Source organism: Pleurodeles waltl, chromosome 4_1, assembly GCF_031143425.1.
Source record: "Pleurodeles waltl isolate 20211129_DDA chromosome 4_1, aPleWal1.hap1.20221129, whole genome shotgun sequence".
NCBI lineage: Eukaryota > Metazoa > Chordata > Amphibia > Caudata > Salamandridae > Pleurodeles > Pleurodeles waltl.
This window is the reverse complement of record NC_090442.1, coordinates 328,759,839-328,784,678: the sequence shown is the minus strand read 5'-3', so window position 1 is coordinate 328,784,678 and position 24,840 is coordinate 328,759,839. Positions and strand designations below refer to the sequence as shown.

At 43.7% G+C, this 24,840-nt stretch overlaps 1 protein-coding gene across 1 annotated transcript in view; it reads left to right on the top strand.

The window, feature by feature from the left end:
* VWF (von Willebrand factor) overlaps positions 1–24,840 on the top strand; it is a 1,017,342-nt gene that overhangs the window by 399,118 nt on the left and 593,384 nt on the right. Inside the window, exons 17-18 of the mRNA XM_069228440.1 lie at positions 4,650–4,741; positions 20,151–20,311. Of these exons, the coding sequence (XP_069084541.1) occupies positions 4,650–4,741; positions 20,151–20,311 (253 nt within the window). The remainder of the gene's footprint in view (positions 1–4,649; positions 4,742–20,150; positions 20,312–24,840) is intronic.

Below are 24,840 nucleotides of genomic sequence, written 5' to 3'. Positions count from 1 at the left end.
AAAAAAATGCTGCAGCCCCTAGGGATCTCCTGGAACCCCAATGCCCTGGGTACCTAAGTACCATATACTAGGGACTTATAAGGGGGCACCAGTATGCCAATCTTGGGTGAAATACTGGGTTACCAGTATGCAACAACCATAATTTAAGGGAGAGGGCATATCTACTGGGGTCCTGATTAGCAGGATCCCAGTAGACACACTCAAACACACTGGCAAACAGGCCAAATGTGGGGGTAACCAAGCTAGAAAGAGGCTACTTTCCTACAAGGTTAGCATCCACAATAGTGATTTACACGCTGTTATACACCCACTTTTACATGAATGACTCAAATAGTGAATCAAGAAGTCATTTGCTCATAGTACCTATGCTTATGCCAACTTATGTAAAATATCACAAATTCAAGTCAAGGTACTTTGGCCGACGATATTTCGGTCCCCTAGACAGGTATCAGGATCATCCTATGCCTTTGTTAAGCTTGAGTTAAAAGGGTTACATAGTGCTTGTAACCAAAACGACGAAGATAAATCTGACTCACGTCTCATATGAGTGACAAGGCAATCAATGGAGATCTGAATCTCTAATCAAGCGCCAATGCCATAAAGTAGTAGTAGAGTGGAGTAGTGTCACAGTGTAATAGAGTGGAGTGGCAGAGTGTCGTAGAGTGGAAAGGCATAAATAAGAGTGAACTGGAGTAGAGTGAAGTAAAGTAACATGAACTAGCATAGAGAAAGTTGGGTAGAGTGTTGTTGAGCATAGTACATTGTTGAATAGTGGAGTGGCATAGAGGGCTGTGCAGTGGCGTTGAGTAGAGTATCGTAGATTGAAGTGGCATAGAGTGGTGTGGAGTGGCATAGAGTGGAGTAAAGTGGAATGGAGTGGCGTACAGGGAGTTGTGTAGGGAGTTACAGAGTGGAGAAAGTGTTAGAGTTTAATGGAATAGAGTGTCAGTCTAGTATCATGGAGTGTAATGTCAGAGTGAAGTGTCATAGAGTGGAGTTGGGTGGTCTAGACTGAAATGGCATAGAGTACAGTGGTGCAAAGTAGATTGGCGTAGAGTGTGGTGGTATAGAGTGCGTTGGTTTTGAGTAAAGTGGTGTAGAGTGCATTGACCAAGACAGCACTGGTTTAGCGTACAGTGCAGTATCGTAGAGTGGTGAAGAGTAGAGGGGAGCAGAGTGGAGTGGCACTGCATAGATTGCAGTTGTTCAGAGTGCTGTGTCATAGAGTGATACGGTGCATGGTAGAGTGGAGTGGTGCAAGGTAGAGTAGACTGGTGTAGAGTGCAATGGTGGGGTGCAGTGATGCAGAGTAGAGTGGCATAGTGTAGTGGCATATAGTACATTTGTGTAGAGTGCAGTAGAGTGGCATTTAGTTGAGTGGTGCAGAGTAGAGTGCAGTGGTGCAGAGTAGAGAGGTGTATAGTTCAGTGGCAGAGTGCAGTGTTGCAGAGTAGAGTCATAAAGGGCAGTGGTGTAGAGTAGAGTGTCATAGAATGCATTGGTGTAGAGTAGAGTGGCATAGAGTGCATTGTTGTAGAGTGCAGTCATGTAGAGTGATACAGAGTAGAGAAGTGGCTTAGAGTACAGTGGTGCAGAGTAGAATAGAGTGGCATGGAGAAGATTGCTGCAGAGTACAGTATAGTGGTGAGGAGTAGATTGTTGCAGAGTGGAGCATAGTGATGTAGAGTGCAGTAGCATAGAACGGTGCAGAGCAGAGTGGAGTGGCGCAGGGTACATTGGAGTGGTGCAGGGTAGATTAGACTGGCATAGCATACAGTGGAGTTGCGTAGATTGCAGTTGCATAGAGGAGATGATTTCAAAGTAGAGTGAAGGGCCTACAGTGGAGTGGTGTAGAGTAGATTAGAGTGCAGTGGTGCAGAAAAGAGTGCAGTGGGACAGAGTACAGTGGCATTGAATGCAGTGGTGCAGAGTAGAGTGGCGTGAAGTTCAGTGGCAGAGTGCAATGTTGCAGATTAGAGGGTCGCAGAGTACAGTGGTGTATTGTAGAGTGGCATAGAGTGCAGTCGCCTAGAGTGCTGTGGCGCAGAGTACAGTGGCATTGAAATCAGTGGAATAGAGTGCTGCGGTGCAGAGTAGATTGGCATAGAGTGCAGTGGCATAGAGTGCATTGGATTTGAGTAAAGTGGTGAAGAGTGTAGGGGTGTATTGTGCAATGGTTAGAGTAGAATAGCATAGATTGCAGTGGCGTAGTGTAGAGTGCTGCAGAGTAGAGTGGTGTAGAGTAGAGTGGTACAGCATAGATTGCAGTGGCGTAGAGTAGCACAGAGTGGAGAAAAGTGGTGTAGGGTGCAGTGGCATAGAGTAGATTGTTTCAGAGTACAGTGAAGAAAAGATAGAGAAAAGATAATATACTTCAATATGCTGAAGTATGTAACGATAACAACATAAATAATAACGCTAGACATAATGGCCCAAAATGAAATATGGCTTCTCCCTGTTAGCCATTCTATAATCAAGCCCTTCATTACCTAGATAAAAAAGCATTAAGCATAAATGCTAGAAAAATATACCCTTCTAATAGCTAAATTGTTGTGTGAAAAGGTAAAATCTGGGCCCAATCTCGACTTCACTGTTTCACCAACTGGTGTGATCTTAGGCAAATACAAACATTGTGTTTCACAGAGTCTCCTTTCTAGCCGGACTCTGTTATCTCTTTAGATCTTGCTCAATGTCTTGCAGCTCCTCTTGAAGGCATCCTGCAGTGCTCCTCTTCAAGGCGGCAGGTGATGCAGACAGTAATCATCCAAAACTCTTTTCTCCTTCTCGTACCCTTTGTTTTTATGAGCACCCTTAATGCCCACAGGTGTGAACAGGACAAACAAAAGAGCAGAGGGCGCAGGGGGCCTCCTGACTCACCTTCATTCTGTTACCATCAGATTGGAGGATGGTCGGTATAGGGCTGTTATAAGTAGCGCTTTTGTGCGCTAATGGCCCTCTGAATAATAGATGTGAGAGGGGAAATTATTGTGTCCCCTTGTCCCCCCCACCTTCGTCCCCCGTGTCCCCCACCCTCCAAAATCTGGGGGGATACATCCCCCGCATCCCCCACACTTCCTACGCCCATGCCCCAGACAATCCCTTGCAAGTGGGTGGAGTCACTAACTAGGCCCGTCTCCACGGAGATCTCTCACCCCTCTTAAAAGTGCAGGAGGGTTGCTGACTGCATAGTGAAACACAGAGCAGCCACCTCAAAGCCGCTCCGTATTTCACTTGAACGCTCTTCCCCATGGTGGCACAAGTTTGCAGCTGCCCCAGGGGCCACACATTGAATCTAATATAGTGCATTCTCCTTGTTTGCACAGGGCTCACCTTTTGAAAGGTGCACCTGGTGCTAAAAAAGGAAAATGCGCTGCTTTGTGTAATAAGGCCCTTGGTGCATTTAATGTGTAGACATTGTATGTAGAACATGTTAGGTTCATACATCAAGTGTAAAAAGCAAAATACTCATTGCATAATCAGTTTTCCACCAGGTTTAAATGCTTTGTAGTTGTCTAGCAAATCATTTTCGAAAGTTCTCAGGTGAAAGAGACTTTGGGGGTCATTCCAAGCTTGGCGGGCGGCGGGAGCCGCCCGCCAAGCGGGAACCGCCAGAAGACCGTACCGCGGTCAAAAGACCGCGGCGGTCATTCTGGGTTTCCCACTGGGCTGGCATGGCGACCGCCAAAAGGCCGCCCGCCAGCCCAGTGGGAAACATCCTTCTATGAGGAAGCCGGCTCCGAATGGAGCCGGCGGAGTGGAAGGTGTGCGACGGGTGCAGTAGCACCCGTCGCGAATTTCAGTGTCTGCTAAGCAGACACTGAAATTCAAAGTGGGGCCCTCTTACGGGGGCCCCTGAAGTGCCCATGCCATTGGCATGGGCACTGCAGGGGCCCCCAGGGGGCCCCACGACACCACTCACCGCCATCCTGTTCCTGGCGGTCGAAACCGCCAGGAACAGGATGGCGGTGAGGGGGTCGGAATCCCCCATGGCGGCGCAGCAAGCTGCGCCGCCATGGGGGATTCCTCAGGGCAGCGGAAAACCGGCGGGACATCGCCGGTTTTCCGTTTCTGACCGCGGCCATACCGCCGCGGTCAGAATGCCCTTAGGAGCACCGCCAGCCTGTTGGCAGTGCTCCCGCCGACCCCGGCCCTGGCGGTCAACGACCGCCGGGGTCGGAATCACCCCCTTTGTGTCCATACCAGGGTTAATTGACTGGAGGTTCCCTACATTTTTAACAACCTATGTGTGCAAATTCACCCACAATTTCAACTAGAATCTGGGGCTGTACTTTGCCTCAGGAGCTACATTTCAAGGTGCGGTTCCTGGAATGTGGGGAATATCAAAGTGGTATGCTTGGAGTGGGAGGGATTGAGCTACTTAAATTGTTACACAGTTTTGGAAATACTAGCCACTTTGGTTGGACGATAGACATGTATTTTATTTTCAAATGTTAATTAAACGTATTTATTTATTTTGTAATGCATTGCAGGAGTGTGAATTGCTTTGTGTTTCTCAATATGTAATTTTTTCAAAGTTATGTCCTCTGCCTATACATTGTAAAATTATGTTGTTGCCGTCTGAATTTCAGACACCTTGCAAATTAATGTGACTCATGATCTTGACGTGTTGAATGCGTTTATCGTTTTAGCTATTGCGAGAATGGCCTGATGCACTGCAGCTCTAACGACGTTCCGGGAGCCTATTTCCCAGATGCATTCTTTGATCAGCCATCTCATAGAGGTTAGTGCAGTCTGAAAAAGTAAGCATGTAAAAGAAACATCTGAATTGTAGAGTACAAACTCCTTATCCAATCCTATATAAAGATGGCACGACCAACATTATTTGCATCACAGCGACTGTACCTCAACTCAGCATTATTGCAGTGGTTATGGATGATTCGTTGGCATTGCCTGGCATTAATATTAAAGCAGTATTTATTTCTTGGGGTTACTACAATATACAAGGATGAAATATAACATTTTGACATGTTGACATGCTTAACAAAGCTAGTACATACTTCTAAATATGCATGCCCAAGTTGCTGAAGGCTCACAAAGTACAAGATACAAAGTACAATACCTATTTGTAATTTACTCTGCGGAGGAGAACCGTCCCAGAGCCATAAGCATGTTCCTCTCTGTGCACTTTTTTGCGTGATTCCCACACAACCCTATGTGCATTTCACAATATTCACAATTCACACATAAAACGAGCTAAAATGTTTGCAAATCATCAAGGTATTAGGGTGGTATTATTCATTTTTCATCCTCCTAAAGATAACTACTTTGTTCATCTGCCACATTGCATTTAGTGCATTGCATGACATGCAGACAATGATTTGATAAGCAACTTGGTGAGGATCCAAAAATATTACACATCTAACGTAGCTATACCATCATCATCATAATCTTTATTTCGGATTCAAAGAATCCATAAAAGTAAAACATAATGACAATAACAAAACAGAGAAGAAAACATTCTTAAAAATAATTGAAATCCTAGGCCAGTTCTTTCTCAACAAGCAGAAACTAGACTGCTTAACATATCCTGATTAAATTAACTTCTGATTTAACATAGCCATACGTTTATATGGGACTCTTAATGGATGTACATGTGTACATTTATGTGTGTATATGAATAAACATAATATGCCTGGAGTTTAGTACATTTCTAAACCATTTTAGTGGTGGCCAACATGGTTGAAAACTAAAACATGTTCTAAAAACAGGTTTCAGAATTGGGAGAAAGCACTGCAATCAGGTACATTTATGGTCAGGACCAAAAAAGATCAGGAATTTAGTATTAACTAAATCTTCAGACAGGAAAAGTATACTTTATAAAAGCTGCTTTTCCAACATATTTAATAAACATCACACTTCACAAATTAATTGGATTTTTAATTGTTAGAAATGGGGTCTTTGGTTGGCAGTCAGGTTACCCCCTGTCCAATCAAGGACCCTCACTCTAGTGAGGGTAAAGGTGAATAACCCTCAGTTAACCCCCGCTCACCCCTATGGTAGCCTGGCACAAGCAGGCAGGCTTAACTTCAGAAGCAAGGTGTAAAGTATTTGTACCAACACACACAGTAACTCAGTGAAAACATCACAAAATGTCACAGCACAAGGTTAGAAAAATAGATATTTATTCAAACAAAACTAGACCAAAATGACAAAAATCTAACATACAAAAGTCAAGTTATGAATTTAAAAAGCAAAAAAAGTCTTAAATCCTGCCCATGGGGCTACCTAGGGCCTACCTTAGGGGTGCCTTACATGTATAGAAAAGGAAGGTTTAGTCCTGGCAAGGGGTACACTTGCCAAGTTGAATTGGCAGTTTAAAACTGCATCACAGACACTGCAATGGCAGGTCTGAGTCATGTTTACAGGGCTACTAATGTGGGTGGCACAACCAGTGCTGCAGGCCCACTAGTAGCATTTGATTTACAGGCCCTGGGCACCTCTAGTGCACTTTACTAGGGACTTACTGGAAACTCAGATATGCCAATCATGGATAGCCAATGTACATATACAATTTATACAGGAAACACTTACACTTTAGCAGTGGTCAGCAGTGGTAAAAGTGTCCAGAGCAAGCAAAAACAGCAAAAACAAAGTCCAGCACACACAGACAACTTGGGAAGTATAGGCAAAAAGTTAGGGGAGACCATGCCAATGATGCCAAGTCTAGCACGTGTCCCCCCTCCAGCTGAAAGTGGGTAGCAACTACCCAACCTCATGGGAGTTCTCATCACTAAGGCAGAAGAATCTGGACAGACTATCAGCATTGGTGTGGTCGGTGCCAGGGCGGTGTTCCACTGTATAGTCCATTCCCTGTAGGGAGATGGACCACCTCAAACATTTGGGATTCTCACCCCTTATCTGCATTAACCATCTGAGGAGCCTGTGGTCTGTCTGAACCCGGAAGTGAGTCCCAAACAAGTAAGGTCCTAGCTTCTTCAGTGCGCAGACCACAGCAAAAGCTTCATGCTCAATTGCACTCCACCTAAGTTCCCTGGGAAGTAACCTCCTGCTAATGAAGGCTACAGGTTGATCTAGGCCCTCTTCATTAAGCTGTGAGAGTACTGCTCCAATACCATCCTCTGAGGCATCTTTGCACAACAATTTATTTGGAATAGTCAAGTGCCTTCAGCACAGGTGCTGTGCACATGGCAGCCTTCAGGGCATCAAAAGCTTTCTGGCAAGACTCAGTCCATATCACATTTCTGGGCTGCTTTTCGGATGTTAACTCAGTCAAGGGAGCAACAATTGTGCCATACCCTTTGACAAACCTCCTATAGTATCCTGTGAGACCTAAAAGGGCTCTGACCTCGGTCTGAGTCTTGGGGGGGGGCTCCCAAGCCAGAATGGTTTCAATCTTTGGCTGTAGGGGTGCCACCTGGTCACTCCCCACCTGGTGTCCCAAGTACACCACAGAACCCTGCCCTACTTGGCACTTGCTTGCCTTAATAGTGAGGCCTGCCTTCTGTAGGGCCTCCAACACTTTACAGAGGTGTTGCAAATGTTCCTCCCATGCGGAACTAAAGGCAGCAATGTTATCAAGGTAGGCGACACTGAAATCATCCAGTCCAGCCAACACCTGGCTGACCAACCTCTGAAAGGTGGCAGGGGCACTCTTCATTCCAAAGGGCATCACCCTAAACTGGTAGTGGCCATCTGCTGTGGAGAATGCAGACCTCTCCTTAGCCCCCTCAGTCAGGGCAATCTGCCAGTACCCAGAGGTAAGATCAAGCGTACATAGGTACTTGGCAGCTCCCAACCGGTCAATGAGCTCATCAGCTCGAGGGATGGGGTGCGCATCAGTCTTAGTGACCGCATTGAGTCCCCGGCAATCCACACAGAACCAGAATTCTGAAGTGGCACCAGGAGCAGCAGGCTTTGGGACCGAAACCACTGGACTGGCCGAAGGGCTGCTGGAAAACTCAATAACCCTGAACGCTAACATTTTAGAGACTTCCTCTTTTAATGTTAGCCCTTACCCTGTCAGCCACTCTGTAAACTTTGTGTTTAACAGGACTGTCCCCTGTGTCCACATCATGTGTACACAAGTGTGTGACCCCTGGGTTCAGGGAGAACAGTGAGGTGAACTGACCCAACACCTGATGACAGTCCCTCTGCTGCTCTGTGGTCAGGGAGGGGGAGATGATCACTCCCTCCACAGAGCCATCTTTTTCTCCAGCAGACAGGCGGTCAAGGAGAGGCGCACTCTCTTCCTCCACCCTATCATCTGTTGCTAGGCGCATGGACAATTCAGTCCGCTCAAAGTGTGGCTTGGGCCGGTTCACATGCAGGACCCTTGAAGGGTTCCTGGGAGTCCAAAAGTCCACCAGGTAGGTGACTTCACTCTTGCGCTCCATTACCTCAAATGGCCCAGTCCACTTGTCCTGGAGCGCCCTAGGCTCCACTGGCGCCATCACACACACTTTCTCACCAGGTTGCAACTCGACCACAATGGCATTCTGGTCATACCAGCGTTTCATGTCTTCCTGGCTTGCTTCCAGGTTCTCCTGTGCGAGACTCCTGAAGTGGGAAGTCTGGTTTCTCAGAGCCAGCATGTAACTGAATACATCCTGGGGAGGGGTTTACTAGGGGCTTTCTCCAAAGCCTCATCAACCAGACTCAAAGGTCCCCTCACAGGGTGGCCATATAACAGCTCAAAAGGACTAAAGCCTAGCCCTTTTTGAGGCAACTCCCTGTAAGCGAACAGAAGGCATTGCAAGAGGATGTCCCAATTCCGCCTCAAGGGCTCTGTCAGGCCCATTAGCATGCCCTTCAAGGTGTGGTTGAATCTCTAAACCAGACAATTGCTTTGGGGGTGGTAAGGTGTGGTGAACTTGTACGCTACCCCACACACCTTCCACAGAGACTTCATGTATGTTGATATGAAATTGGTACCCCTATCGGAAACCACCTCCTTGGGGAATCCCATGCGGGTAAAACCCCCCCATTAATGCTCGACCCACCACAGGGGCAGTGATCGATCTCAAAGGAATGGCTTCCGCGCACCGGGTGGCATGGTCCACCAAGACCAGGATAAACTTGTCACCCATGGCTGTCTTGGGATCCAGAGGACTCGCAATGTCAATACCAACCCTCTCAAGGGGGTACTAACCACAGGGAAAGGTTGGAGGGGAGCTTTACATTTCCCCCCACTTTTGCCACTTGCCTGACAAGGTGGGCAAGACCTACAATGAGTTTCAGAGTGCCTGCGCATTTTGGGCCAATAGGAGTGGGTGACAAGCCACTCAGAGATCTTGTCCTGCCCCAAATGACCAGCTAAAGGCACGTCATAAGCCAGACCCAGGAGGAAGGCTCCGAAGCACTAAGGTATCACCAGCAGACGGGGTGACCCAGACGCAGGAACTTTAGGCTCGCTATATAGGAGGCCATCCTCACAGTAAATCAAATGTGCCGCAAACCCTCCAGAGTAGGGCATGACTTCTGTGCTTCACAGATTGCTTCCCTGGTGGGCCCCCCTTCCTGCTGCCACTGTGACAACTCAGGTACCTACCCAGTTCAGCCACCTGTTCCCCTGTAGGCTCCAGGGCCTCCCCCTCAGGTTATTTCTCCTCCTGGACCGTGGGAACTTCTGGGTCCGGTTCCCTGCGCCCCGTGCCCTTCCTCCTTCTGGCAGACACCTGGGCCCCTCTTTCATGTTCCAGGGTCTCCTGATCACCCTGACAGGCTGCCATAGACTGGGTAAACACACTGGCCCCCACAGACAGACCCAACATTTCCAAATGTGACCTGCGTTCCACCTCCTGTCAAGGGGAAACCTCCAGGTCATTGCCAAGCAAACAATCTACAGTCATGGTTGGACTCATAGATACGTTCAAGGAACCTGAGACCCCCCATTCAAAGGGAACCTGCGCCACTCTTCACAGGCACTTTGAGTTGTCCACTGCAACTACTTGGTGAAGTACACAGGGATATATCTGCTCTTCAGACACCAGGTGACTCCTCACTGTAGTCGCACTGGCTCCTGTGTCTCTCAGAGCCTCCACTCTCTGTCCATTGATGGTCACCCACCGCCTGTGCTTCTTGGTGTTATCAGACAATATGGGTCCTCTGGACCATCTCACTGTCCCCTTGTGAGACAAGGGTCATCTCAGCTGGCTCCCACCCACCTGGAACCAACTCCTCCCCAAGCGCAACACTGGCCAAACCCTGTGACTGAGCACCAGAGGGTGCCGGTGTCCACTTGGGACATTTGGGGTCCCCCCTCATGTGACCCTCCTGATCACATGCAAAGCACTTGAGGGACCTTTACTATGCAGGCTTCCCTGTGGGGACCCATGGTTTCTTTTCTGCTGGGGGCTGGGATTCCTCACCCTGGGAACTAAGTTGGGGCCCTTTTGAGAACTCCCCCGTTTACCCTTACCCTCCCACTGCTTCTGATGGGGACCCTGCCATCCCTGCGCATGGTCTCCCCCATACCTCTTTTGGACCCAGGTGCTCTCCCAATGGTCCGCCTTGTGCGTAAGCTTCCTGGGGTCAGTCAGCTTGCTGTCAATTAGGTGCTGGCGCAGCTCTGGAAAACATAAACTGTATAAATTCTCCCAAGCAATCAAATTGTAAAGCCCCCTCGTATGTTGTTACCTTACTGCCCTTTGCCCAACCATCCAGTGACCTGCAAAAAGAATCAACACATTCCAACCATGTTTGGGATTCCTTCTTCTAATAGGACCTAACCTTGTCCTTATACTGATCAGGGGTGAGACCATACCTTGTGATCAGGGCATCCTTCATGATAGGGTAAGTGAGCCCCTGGGGATCCCCTAAGGATGTCAGAGTATCCCTTCCCTCTACCTTGAAGAGCATCGACAGACCCGCCCCCCAATGAGCTTCAGGGACCAGATTCATAAGGAGAGCAGACTCATACCCCTTAAACCACAACAGTATCTCATCCTCCCTCTTGTAATAATTCACAGGGTCCTTAGGAATGTGCGCCCTCCTCTCAGGCTGCACTGTGTTATTGCTGCCACCATCCCTACTAGACTGGCTCCTCTGATACAGCTCCCTCAAGCTGAGCTCAAGAGCCAACAATAACTTTCTCTCTTCTATGGCAATCCTCATTTTCTCCAACTCCAACTGGTGAGCCATCTCTGCCTGTCTGTCCTGCAACTCTTCAGGAGTCAGACCCTTGGATGACACACTGCTACCTGCCCTGGAGACCCTCTCCCTGGACATAACAGGCCCACCCAGTACACCAGTGTGGATGGATTGCTCTTCCTCCTCCTCATACTCCTCCTCCTCCTCCTCTGTGTGCCGCTCAGCCTCCTTGGCTGTTACCCAGGCCCTCACTGCTTTTTGCAGCTCCTCCCTCCTGGTGGCGCCCTTAATGGGACAAGCAAGGTTTCTGTAGAACTGCCTCAACTGGGCAACTGTATAGGTTTCCAGTTTACCTAAATCAAAGGCAGCTCCAGCTGATGCATCTCCAGATTGAGACATTCAAAGAGTTCAAAGTGCAAAGTTCCAAAGCAGAAAAACAAGTTCCCAAAGAATATCACAAAATGGAAGTAGGGAAAAATCTAAAAAAGAGAAAAAAACAAAAATCACAAAGACAAGTAGTATGTGGTCACGTAATGGTCTGCACTGAAAACAGTATTGTACACTTAATCACTGTATGTCAAGTACAAATACAAATCCTATCCCAACCACTGATCACCAATGTTAGAAATGGGGTTTTTGGTTGGCAGTCAGGTTACCCCCTGCCCAAGTAAGGACCCTCACTCTAGTCAGGGTAAAGGAGAATCACCCTTAATTAACCCCCACTAAACCCCATGGTAGCTTGGCACAAGCATGCAGGCTTAACTTCAGAAGCAAGTTGTAATGTACCAAAACACACAGTAACTCAGTGAAAACACTACAAATGATACAACACAGGTTTAGAAAAATAGATAATATTTATCTAAACAAAACAAGACCAAAATGACAAAAATCTAACATATACAAATGAAGTTATGAATTTAAAAAGCAAAAGAGTCTTAAATAAAGAACATTGTTAGCATACAAAAGTACCTGGGTAGTGTCAAAATAAAGCCGCACGAGTGAGCGTGCATTGAAAAACGCCAGCGATGCGTCGGTTTCTCACTTGCAAGTGAGAGCGTGTGTCGTTCCTCCTCCGGTCGAGTCGGTGTGCGTTGTTTCTTCTCTCCCGCAAGAGAGCAATGCGTCGATCCGGATGGGCACCTCGGGTCCGGGCATGCTTTGCATTGATTTTCCGCACCGTGCGATGTTGCGTTGAAACCCGGTCGCATGGTGTCAAGAAACCATGCTGTGAGGGAGTTTGTGTCATCAATAGCAGCCGCTGCGGGTGTTGCACGTCGTTTCTCCAGCCCCATTGCGTTGATCTCCCAGCCTCGATGCAGGTGGAGCATCGATTTTAGCTGCGAGGCTGGCTGCGCTTATTTTTCATGGCAGTCTTTGCGTGGATCTCTGTCGTTTTCCACCAGCTGCATCTTTCAAGGGCCCAGAGACAGGTTAGGGCACCACTTGGCAGGCAGGACTCTCAACAGAAAGCCCAAGTGTTGGCAGAGAGAAGTCTTTGCTGTCCCTGAGACTTCAACAACAGGAGGCAAGCTCAGTTTAAAGCCCTTGGAGATTCTTCACCATTGGGAAGTCACACAAATGTCAGTCTTTCTCCTCTCTCAGGCAGAAGCAGCTACTGCAGGCCAACCCAGCAAAGCACAGTCACAGGCACGGGCAAAGTACTCTTCCTCCAGCTTCTCCAGCTCTTCTCCTTTGCAGAGTTTCCTCTTGGTTCCAGAAGTAATCTGATTTTCAGGGGTTTGGGTGCTCTTCTCATACCCCTTTCTGTCTTTGAAGTAGGCCTACTTCAAAGGAAAGTCTCTGTTGTTTTCAAGATGCTGCCTTGCCCAGTCCAGGCCCCAGACACACACCAGGGGGTTGGAAAATGCATTGTGTGAGGGCAGGCACAGCCCTTTCAGGTGTAAGTGACCACTCCTCCCCTCCCCTCAGCCCAGATGGCCCATCGGGATATGCAATCTCCAGCTCCCTTTGTGTCACTGTCTAGAAGAGAGGTACAAACAGCCCAACTGTCAAACTGACCCAGACAGGGAGTCCATAAACAAGCACAGCCACAAAATGGTTTAAGCAAGAAAATGCCTGCTTTCTAAAAGTGGCATTTTCAAACAAACAATCTAATAACCAACTTCATTAAAAGATGTATTTTTAAATTGTGAGTTCAGAGAACTCACACTCCACATGTCTATCTGCTCCCAAAGGGAATCTGCGTTTTAATCATATTTAAAGACAGCCCCCATTTTAACCTATGAGAGAGATAGGCCTTGCAACAGTGAATAACAAATGTTGCAGTATTTCACTATCAGAGTATGTAAAACACATACGTACATGTCCCAACTTTAACATGTACTGCACCCAGCCCCTGGGGCTACCTTGGGGGTGCCTTCCATGTATAGAATGGGAAGGTTTAGGCCTGGCAAGTGGGTGCACTTGCCAAGTCGAATTGGCAGTTTAAAACTGCACTCACAGACACTGCAGTGGCAGGTCTGAGCCATGTTTACAGGGCTACTAATGTGGGGGGCACAACCAGTGCTGCAGGCCCACTAGCAGCATTTGATTTACAGTCCCTGGGCACCTTTAGTGCACTTTACTACGGACTTCCTGGTAAATCAAATATGCCAATCATGGATACCCAGTGTACAGATACAATTTATACAGGGAACACGTACACTTTAGCCCTGGTCAGCAGTGGTAAAAGTGTCCAGAGTAAACAAAAACAGCAAAAACAAAGTCCAGCACACAGAAACAACCTGGGAAATAGGGGCAAAAAGTTAGAGGCGACCATGTCAATAATGCCAAGTCTAACATTATTAAATATGAAAATAGGATTTGAATGACTATTGACTTCTGACTCTGATATTTTCTAGGATCCAGCTAGAGCCCTGCTCTTGAAAATAGCTTTGGGAAACAGTTCACCGGAAGAACATACCAAGCTCAATTTTGCACATATTCCACTTTTAAATATCTGGCACCTAACCTTGTGACCAACAAGGTATGCTTAGGGTTGACTTAAAAATATCTAAAACAGGGTTTCCTGCTTGTCAGAGAGAGTTATTTATTTGAACAGATTTGACAGCAGGTATTTAAGCTTCTGCAGCCAGGCTACAAATGATAGGCTTAAAGTCAGTTTTTACAGGCTCATTCTGTAATTGGCACTATAGGAGATGCAGTCCACAGGCAACAATTAATTTCCAGGCCCCGGGTGCATTTTCTACACAATGTACTAGGGACTTGTAGGTAAGTTAAATATGGTAAGCAGGAGAAGACAATTTAACCACACTTAATACAGTCATACTACCCATGTTCACAAAACAAATAGGGCAAAAAGTGGGGAGAAATCACGCCAAAAATTGTATTTTCCTAAAAACCCATATATTCAGGAGTTGTAGGAGAAGGAATTTCCCACAAGCTAAATATTATCCGAATGGAGAAAGAAAAACATAAGCTTTTTCACCTTAGTATTACCTTTTTATTGTAAATGTGAATATACACTAAAACCTGCACTTCAGTAGATTTTGGTGTTTTGGTCCATGGATGTTTGTGAGTTCCAAAAAAACGTGACTTTGAAAAATTCATATAGGCACACTCCAGTACATTTTAAATAATATGTTTAGTGAGTATCTTTGTATTTTGTTCTTCCAATATTCTGTGCTTTTGCCTCTTTCTTTCTTTCTTTCTTCCACACATACCATATATCTTGCTGATAAGACTAGTGGTGTGAAAGTTTTCATAGGCGCTTAGCACAAAATATCGGTTGATGCTCCATTTCCAAACTGCTATGAAATCCAACACATTTAGCTTTTTCGCCAATATATAGGAAACATGTTCAGTTATTAATGCATAGCATCCTAATCCAGGAATTTATGTTTCAAAATATAGCATTTTTACTTTAGTTGCACATCACATACTGTGGCCTTCTTTCAGTATTGTGCTTAAACATGCAAACCGAGTCACTTAAAGTTTGTTTATTCAAGAAAATTTTAAAAACGTCTTTCTCAACATATGTAAAAGAGAAATATATTAAAATATTAATTAGTATGACCTGGATGGTAAAGCCTTCGTTGGTTTAGGTTATTCAAAATGGTGTATTTTAAGACACTTTTAATGTTGCTCTAGGCATTAAATTCATTCAATAAAGTGAAGGAAGTGACAACAATAGCTTAAAAAAGCCAGATTTTTAACAATCTGTGTATGTCCAGAAGAGAGGTGCAATTAATAAACGAATTTGCACCTCGCTATCATCACGTCACCCCTAGGTATACAGTTTAGATTCTAACCATATCTGTAAATTGTTTGATGTAAATATGTGAAATGAGATTGGTTGTCTCAGCACAGTTCCTTCTAGAGGGACTAGTCTTCTTTATGCATAAGTATTCTGCCCATGACGAGAAACACAAACCCAGTATGGCAGGTCTGGAGAATTTATAGATGTTTACGTTTGGAGAGACAAAATATATAGTGGCTGAAAAAAGCAACTTTTTCCTTCTTTGAAAGGAAATCCTACTACTCCTTTGTGTTGAAAGCAAAGAACGTATGGGGTCACTTGCCATTTCAACTAGCAATGTGAAAAAGTATGCAAAATGTCTTTAAGGAGGGTTACTAGATCCCAGCGCTCTATATCAGAGTAATCTCTATTACATACACAGATCTCACAAAACAGAGCAACGCACAATATATCTTACACCTTGCCATACATCGGAGGTGTATAGCTTTGCCTAATTTGCATCTAGTTTAACAATTGCTGGAACTGAATCATTTGATTTGCATTTCCCCACAGGTTTCAATGTGCTTTTGCACAACGTGAACTAAAGTGGGATCTGATCTTTTACATTACTGTCAACTGTACCAGTATTCAATTGTCACCTGAAATCAATTACGTGGAATTGCCAAAGGGATGAAAATATCCTTCTGCCTTACAAAAATATATTATTAGTTTTGTTTTAAAAATGTGGACGGTAATGCTTTTAATAGTCAAGATAGACTTTGGATAAGGACGTCTCACACGCACAAAAGTGCATAACCGTGAAAAATGGAAAATGAAATTTCTCTTTACATCCTGTCTTCGTGACAACATTCTTTATCAATGGGAGATATAACACGTGTGTGTGGGTCCTCCAAGATACATCAAATATGCTCTGCTTTCAAGAAATATAATTGTCTCGCATTAGTGAAACCAAGAGGTTGAATATGAAAATGAGTAAGATTTGTAACCCATTTTGTAAGTTTAGCAACTCCTACCAGTATGCCATACATTTTAACAGGGTTGTGCCAAATATTTAAAATAGTATGGCATACAAAAGGGAGATCGAACTGAAGGTTTTGAGGGACAAAGCAGAAGCCCTATTCCTTAATATTAGGTGTAATATTTAGTAAATTTACTAAATGTCATTGATGTTTTTTGTTACTTTTTATTCACGCATACTATTCAAGCATGTATGTTGCCCTGAAATATGAACACACCAGGAGCAAGAGATTTAGATATTTGTTAGAAAGAATGTCAATGGGAGAATGCCTTCTGCATTTTTATAAACTACTGTTGTGTTATAATTAAGTCAACAATTGCGTATAGCTTTCAAGATGGAGGCTGCAGCATTTAACCTTACATCCTTGCTCAGGTGGTCTTCTAGTGGAAGTAGGTTCACATCTACTGCTGTTTACCGACTCCCATAATACGTTTTATTGAGAGTACTATATCGTTGTCCTGCTTCTGAGGTATACGCAGATGGGGCATTTTACCTTCTGTTCTGCTGTTTCACTACAGGCCCATTTCATTTGCGTATTCAAAGTGAAACAATCTATTATTCCTAAGATGCAATGTGTTTTCTAACAAAGCAACTGGTGTGTTTTCTTACACTTTTTATTTGTAACTATTCTTAGTTTAAGTATGTTTCCTTATTTTCTTCTACAGACAACCAAATGACGTTAGTCTTGTACTTCATGTTTTTAAGCGAACGAGCCCAAAATAATCCTGTAATATAAAAAAATACCTAAAGGCAAAAATTTAATAAAGCCTATATCACTATCTTGGGGGTCTATCTATCTATCTATCTATCTATCTATCTATCTATCTATCTATCTATCTATCTATCTATCTATCTATCTATCTATCTATCTATCTATCTATGTTATGTATGGCAGTCATAGAGAGTCCATATTGTTAATTTCAGTTGCTAAATCTCATAGCTTACAGCTGTGACATAGCAACAGTTAATAACAAAACTCCTTACCCACTGTTGCTCCGTCATAAAGGCCTTCTAGGCCAGGCTCACAGGTCTCTCTGAGCAGCTCAGGTCAGCACAACTCTGCTTGTCTGATCGGAATGAAAGTAGAAAAGACAAATGCAGGAGGGGGGAGGAAAGCAGGCAAGGTGGCGGGGGTTGGTCAAAGATGGCAGTTAAGCTTTTCTTTTTTTAATACTTTTGATACAGAGATATAACAGAGGTCATGTAATATATGGATCTTACACCTATGCCACTGCATAGGAGGTGAATTTCGAGGGCTATGATTTTGAGGGCCATACATAACATAACATTATAGAGGGCTAACAGTGACTTTACAGGATGTTTTTCATCTCGGGGTTCTAAGTGGTAGCATAGACAACTTGTGCTTTGCTCTCATTGTCTATTTGATGTAACTCAGAGCCTCCCCCTGGAAAAATGTCCCTGTAATTCACTGTGACCCATCTATAAATCCATACATGCGCGCACACACACACACACACACACATACACACATTTTTTGTAAGACTCTCTTAAACTCTTTTTACATTATGACTGAATAGATCTGAAAGCCTTCAAGAATGTTTTTTCCTTTTCAGGATATCATCCTCCTTTCTACCCCTACCCTACCATTCCAACTAACCTCCATAATATGCCCCTTTCACTGATTTTACTTGTGTGCATATCATGATTGTGAAGAAGGTATACCTCTGTGTACACCTGTAACCACCAGGTTCCATACACTGCCATTTGTTTATCCTTCAAACACATTAAAGAGACCTCAAGGTGGGTTAAATGTAGACTTTTGATCATTTATAGAGCTATCTCTAAATTTGTAAGCGACATTTAGAAACATTAACATCTGTCCTTTAGTTGCAATTTCCAAAACCTTATCAATTAATATTTCTCTGTAGCATTTGTGCACATGCACATTCTCTAGAACCCATTTGGCATATATCATACCACTGACAAATAAAATGCTGGCTATCACTACAAATAGCTGAATTACAGTGAATGATACAGGGGGATTCGATTCTACAATTCTGGCTGGAAACCTCCCACATAAAGTGGTCATCATTAGCTCCAGCAGCCAATACTGGGAATAACTAAGGCACCCTCAAAATCCACACTTATTCTTCAGTTCCAGGGATTATTCCATTATAATGTATTATCTGCTCTGAGCAAGTGGTGTTAGGGTGGAGAGGACATTGTTTTGAGGGCAGGCTGTTGCTTTCCCATCATGAGAGCTCACTATTCCCCCTGTGATGCAGGTGGGTTGGGTGGGTTGGGTGGGGCCAGGCTGCTTCTGTGCATGGACCCCATGTCCCTCCTTATGTGGTAGTTTGCAGGATATCGGTTCAGTACAACTTAGGGGCATATTTATAATGCTCTAGTGCCATCTAGCATCAAATTAATGTCATTGTTTTTTACATTAATGTGACCAACGAGGCTGAAATCCATGCGCCTTATTTACAGGGTGGAACAATGCATGCATTGCGCCACTCGGTAAACTTTTACACTACATTACGCCTGTGCCAGGCATAATGTATGGAAAGGGGGTGTTCCCTCATTATGGGAGCCGGAAAAATGGCGTAAGGAAATCTCATAGACTTCCTTGCACTATTTTTTACTGCACATTTTAACGCCTGCTTTAGAATGGGGCCCTATGTACTCTGCAGGAGTAGCACCACTATTTTGGTGCTACTCCTGCAGAGTACATCAATAGTGTCATGAAAAATTATGCTATTGCCCCCTACCCTGTGCCATGGTGCACCGTATTTTAAATACGGCGCTCACATGATGGAGGTGGGGGGTGCTAAGGGGCACAGGGAAAGTGACGCTGCACTGTGTGCAGCACCACTTTCCATAAATCTGCCCCTTAGTCCATTTTTTCCGGACACTGTAAACACTGGACCACTTTTAATATGGAAGAAGGACATTGCTATGCCATACTCGAAAAGAGCCCCTTAGTGGCATAATGCCTTAAATCTCCACAAATTGACGAGTGCACTAGTTTAACATAAACACGTATTTATTGTGCTATGTATTGCCGAATTAGTCAATTGCAGCCCCTGTTAAAGCCTTGTAAGACTTTAAGGCAGTTTTTTAAATCTAAATTCTGACCTTGTCATAAATAACTCCCCTAAAAGTCAGTATATTTTGTTTTTCTTACCTAGAAGTCTCAAATAGATGAATGCACTAGTTTAGATAACACATAATTTATTTATTTTGCTATGTATTGCCAAAATTAATAATTCACAGCACCTGTTAAAGTAAAAAATAACTAGAAAACCTAAATCGTTTCCAGCTATTATTAGACTTCTGGTGAGTGTCAGAGAGCAGCACTTAATCTGACATTAAGAAAGGAAAGTCCAATACTAATGCTAGTTTTAAAAGTTTGCTTAAATTGCTGTCTGGTAGTTCAAACACACCCACGCTCCCAGTTGTCAAATGCTTTGCCTGCCAGACTGATCTTGATCTGCTACAGTGAAGGCTAATGAGTGCTCTGGCTATTCCCTGGTCATTTGTGAATGTGAAAAATTGGCAAATATCCCTGAAGTACAGCACCTTACACGACTGAATTAAGCCCTAAGTAATAACTGCTCATAACATTTTATCCTTTAGGACTGAGCCACTTTAACGATACAAGCATGCGAATTCACTTAGAATCAATTATTTTGCTGTGTGAAGGCAACTTTATTTCTAATCATCACTTGCTGTTCTTTTCACAGGCCTAATCTCCTCCCTGCTCAGAAATAATGTTACAAAATGGAGGGCGGGATGAAAAACAATCTTCAAACAACTCCGGGGTTTATAATTAACTTTTATTGGCCTAATGAAAGTCTCTTCGTCTTTTTTATGTTACAGTAAAAAGGAGTCTGACCTGCAGGCCGCCAATGAGCAAGTTTGTGTGCCCTGCCAACAACCCAAGAGCAGAGGGGATTGAATGTGCCAAAACCTGCCAGAACTATGACTTAGAGTGCGTGAGCCACGGCTGTATATCTGGATGCATGTGTCCAGCCGGAAGGGTAAGCTTCCATACTGAACTGCAGAACTCCTTGACTCGGCGACCTTTGCCCCGAGCAACCCCCTTTCTAGAAGCCCAGACAGGCGTCCTGAATACTGAAGGGTAGATCTCGGCCCAGTCTTTGCTGTCTGCTCGGCAGACTGCTGTGGTAGAGCATGTAAAGAGGTGCCTTATAGTTATTGCCACATATTTTTGAGTTACCGTGGATGTACTGCAATACTAATGGGGATAGCCATCAAAAGACTTCTGAAAATGCACACAAAGGGACATTTTCAGTTTTTTTTTAAAGCGAGATGTAAAATTTGAAAGAAATAATCAGTTTTATTGCTGCTCCCAAGTATTAAATCTATATTTACCATATATCCCTGCATGAGGCCACGGATGTCCATTCAATAAAATACCACGGGCACCGGAAGTGACATCACACGCCATTTCATCTTCACTTTCAATTACACACACATATTTAAACATATTCACTCATACACATACTCTTTTTCACATAAGCACACTCTCACCCGCAAGCATGCACACAACATACATTTAAATGTGTTTTTTACTTACCTCAACTACCAAGGAGGGTCCTATTCCACCTAACTGTACACCATCTTTTAATTACACCAATAGTGATTAATATGTTATTATTCATATCAATGCAAGGAAAAAAACTGATTGAAAACAAGAAAATGGAGCCCCAAGCAACGTTAGAAGGACGAGCTGCCAGGAGTCTCAAGGAGCAAGCTGAGGGTCGCAGCTGCGACCCCTGGCGACCATTAAATGACGTCCATGCATGAGACCACACAATTTGCATGCAGAGGGTTAAACATTCTTTATCTGCTTCTGTGTCGTTATACAAAATGAGTATGAAATAGTGTCTTGTAAGACTATAAGGCAGTCTTCTTATATCTAAATGTTGACCTTGTCATAAGTAACTCCTAAAAATTAGTATATTCTGTTTTTTGTTTTTTTAATAGTTTCACTTACAAAATTATTTTATTATTTTCAACATAACAGTCTAAGGAAGAGTTACAATAGAACTAAAGCCCGAGTGTTGTTCAGAGAAGTTACATTAAGTCATTTCTCTTTGTCTCTGTCTTCTGCATCTTGTGGAGTCAAAAAGGTCCAGCGATGATTTCGTATGGTGCTAGGGGAACTATACTTGCTTTGGCAAATCCCATATTTACCACCTGTTCCTTGCCCTGCTTCCTGTGTTGTGTAGCGAATGACCCCCTACTAAATGTTGATTTCTCTACTCAGGCTAGCCAACCAATCACCTAAAGCAATAGTCTCCCTGGCCACGTTGAACGATGACCCCTCTTTTTGAAAACACTCCTCTGGAGTTTTTAATGCAACCAAAACACATTCTCTTCGAACCTCTTCCTTCCCAGGGATCACAGCACACAGGGATTACAGACACAGGGAACATTTTCTTGAATAAGGGACAAGTACAGGCTTTGGTTTGCTGAAACAGGAATAGTACAATTTTACCAACAAGCACTGGCCGAGACAATAGGTGTAATGTTGGTGGCTAGCCTTTTGGCTTTGCGAATGCTTGGTTTGTCACTGTTTTTGTAAAACTTTATAGTTAGGGTGCTGCTGGCCGGTTGCCAATATGGACAACCATGGGCTAACAGAACAAATACGTTTTGGTCCTAAAAAGCACACATTATAGTAGCCCTTTGCACTGAATGAAACTGTGTGTGGATGTGCTCCTTGTGAAAGAACAGAATGCTGTCACTCACAGTGAAGTTAACAAATGTCCAAAATGTCCTGATCCTTTGCCTCCTGCTGTATGTTGTGGTGGAAGAAACAAAATGTGAACGACACAGCAACAAATTAGCAGCTCAATAGGGCTGGATGAAAGGCCTTATGGGTAAGTATATTCTTTATGTAAAATTTTAGTAAAAGGAAAAGCCCTAGCTAACACCAGACCTAAAAATAAAATGAGATCCAAATTATATGAGCTGCTTACCAAAAACAAGTTAATTTCAATTAGCTTTTCTGATCAAGGTGGAAAATGACACAGAAACTGTCTGAGCCTATCCAACAATGAGGATTTCTGGATGTTGCATAAGACAAAGTTTTTATTTAAAAAAATATTGTTTCAAATAAAACTTCCCCATTTCCTGGCCCATAAAAAAACAGTCTCCTTCCTCCTATTTGCTTGCATAGTTCTCCAGTCTCTCCCCCGGCCATCTTTCTTTACTTCACTCCATTTATTAATTCCTGCACCACTCTATCAGGTTAGATTAAGTTTGGTTTTGATAAAGAGCAGCATTTAACCAGAGGGATAGCTTGGTGCTAAAGAAACAAGTGTGCTAACAGAGCCCAGAAATCACAAACCAGAGAAACCGAGGCGCTAACTACCTACAAACAACTGTGGAAAAAGGCAGGTTTTTAAATCTTTCTTGAGTTTAACTAGGTGCAGCTCTCGAGCAAACCTAATGGCAAAGGATTACATAAAACAGCTGAGGCTGAAAAAAAGGCATAGCCCCAAGAGATTTCTGCTTAAATATTGAGATCACAACAACAACAAAAAAAACATTTGCAATGCAATAGGTCTCACATTTTCTTGATTTAGAGCTATTGGTATTGTAAATCCATAACTGGACTTTTCGTGCCATATAAATTGGTCAACCCTGCCTCATAATTTCATCTTTTCCAGCTATATAATTCCAGTGGCCCAGCATTTAACTAAGGCACTTTCATTTACATTCTTCCTGTATCTTAAAACATATACAATTATCATATAAACCTTTATCAGAAATAAACTTTTGCCATTAGAGGTAATACTCAAAACACTATCACAAAAATATAATTTGGGATGGATTGGAGGATGAAAGGAAAGAGGGAGTCTGGAGTAATGATGGAGAGAACAAGTGGCGTAGTTACGGTGTCATGGGCCCTGGAGTAAGAAAGCAAAATGGTTGACTGCAATTTTGGTAGGGAAAATACAGCAGTAATTAGAGTTGAGTGAGGTCCATAGGTCTCTGGGCCCCGGTGCCACTACACCTGTACCTCCATTGATAACTGGGCGTCAGAAGAGAAAACAGATAGGGCAGAAAAAGAGGAGCAAAAGGAATACAACAGACAAAAGGCAGAAAGAGAAGGGGTTGCAACAAAATAAAAAAAGAAGAGAAAGAATGAGAAAATGAAAACAAAACTAAGAGGAGAAATAAAGCAAACATGTGAGGCAAAAGAAAAAAGGGAAGGAAGCTAGCATACGAAAGATAAAGAGGACAAATAATGAAAGAAGTGAGAAAAGAAAGAGAAAAAAGAACATTAGAAAAAAGAGAGATGGTGAGAGAAACAAGCAGTAAAAGAACCAGGGCATGTATGTACTGACACATTTCCCACAGACACAGAATGGGAAAACCACTTTGACACTTCAGGTCCCGACAAGTAACTTGTGGCTTCCACATTCAGATGGGAAAAGAGAGGTTTATAGTAAAACATGGAATTGACAGATAGTAGGAAAAACACCAAAGAAAGGAAAGAAGGAAGATCTAAAAAAAAGTGAAAGGACACATACAGAATCAAAGGAAAGAGCAAACAAAAGAACAAAGAAAGAATGAAGCAAAGAGACAAAAATAGTGGATGAATGAAGGCCTGTTGAAGAAAAAAGAGAGGAACGAAACAAGGAAAGAAATAACAACGTTTTTGCAAATTTAAAAGAGGAGGTCGCAAGAGGAAGAGGAAAATAAAAAAAAGGGAGAGGAGTGGAAATGAATAGTTGAAAAAAAAGAGCAAAACTGTTAATGTGTGGATTTTAAGAGCCGGAAAGAGAAAAGTGGGGTAGAAAGAAATCATTGAGAGTAAACAGAGTAAAGGAAAGAACGGAGTTAGATAGGTGAAACAGACCCTCCCAAATAAAGATGGCAGCTAAAAATGGATTTAATTGGCTTCCCCAAGTCCTCAAATAGAAGTCAGAGTGTGGAACAACAGGAGGCACTGCAGAACAGCAGGAGATGCCTTAGCAGGGTTGTATGTGAACCCCAATACAGCAAATTTGGGGTGCTTCAGATCAGGATTGGGGGAATAGACAGAGAGTCCTGTGTAATTCCTGGTATTGGAATAATGGAGCGCTGCAGATTAGGTTTGAGGTGAACTGACAGAGTTGTATGTGGGCTGCAGTACTGGAATAGTAACGGGCACACAAGGTCAAAAGTGAGGTATGTTAATGGAGCTATATGTGGAACCTAGTATTGGCATGCCAGTGTTGCTGAGTGTTAGCCTGGAGGCGCCTTGGTGAAACTGAGAGTGGGGCCCAGTATGGGAGTGGCATTGCCTCTGAACCAGAGAAGAAGGAGTCCTGAAGTACATGTGTGTGATCTTTAGTACTGAGAAGAAATGTGCACTGCATGTTAGAATTGATAGATTCTGGTGGAGCTGTGGTGGTTCCCATTAAGAGTGGGGTTGCGTGTTAGATTTGAGGTGCACTGTCAGAGCTTTGTTTTGGGTCCAGTATTGGCTTGGCAATGTGAATGAATATTAGAATTGAGCTTCTATAATGGAATTATATGTGAGTGTGGT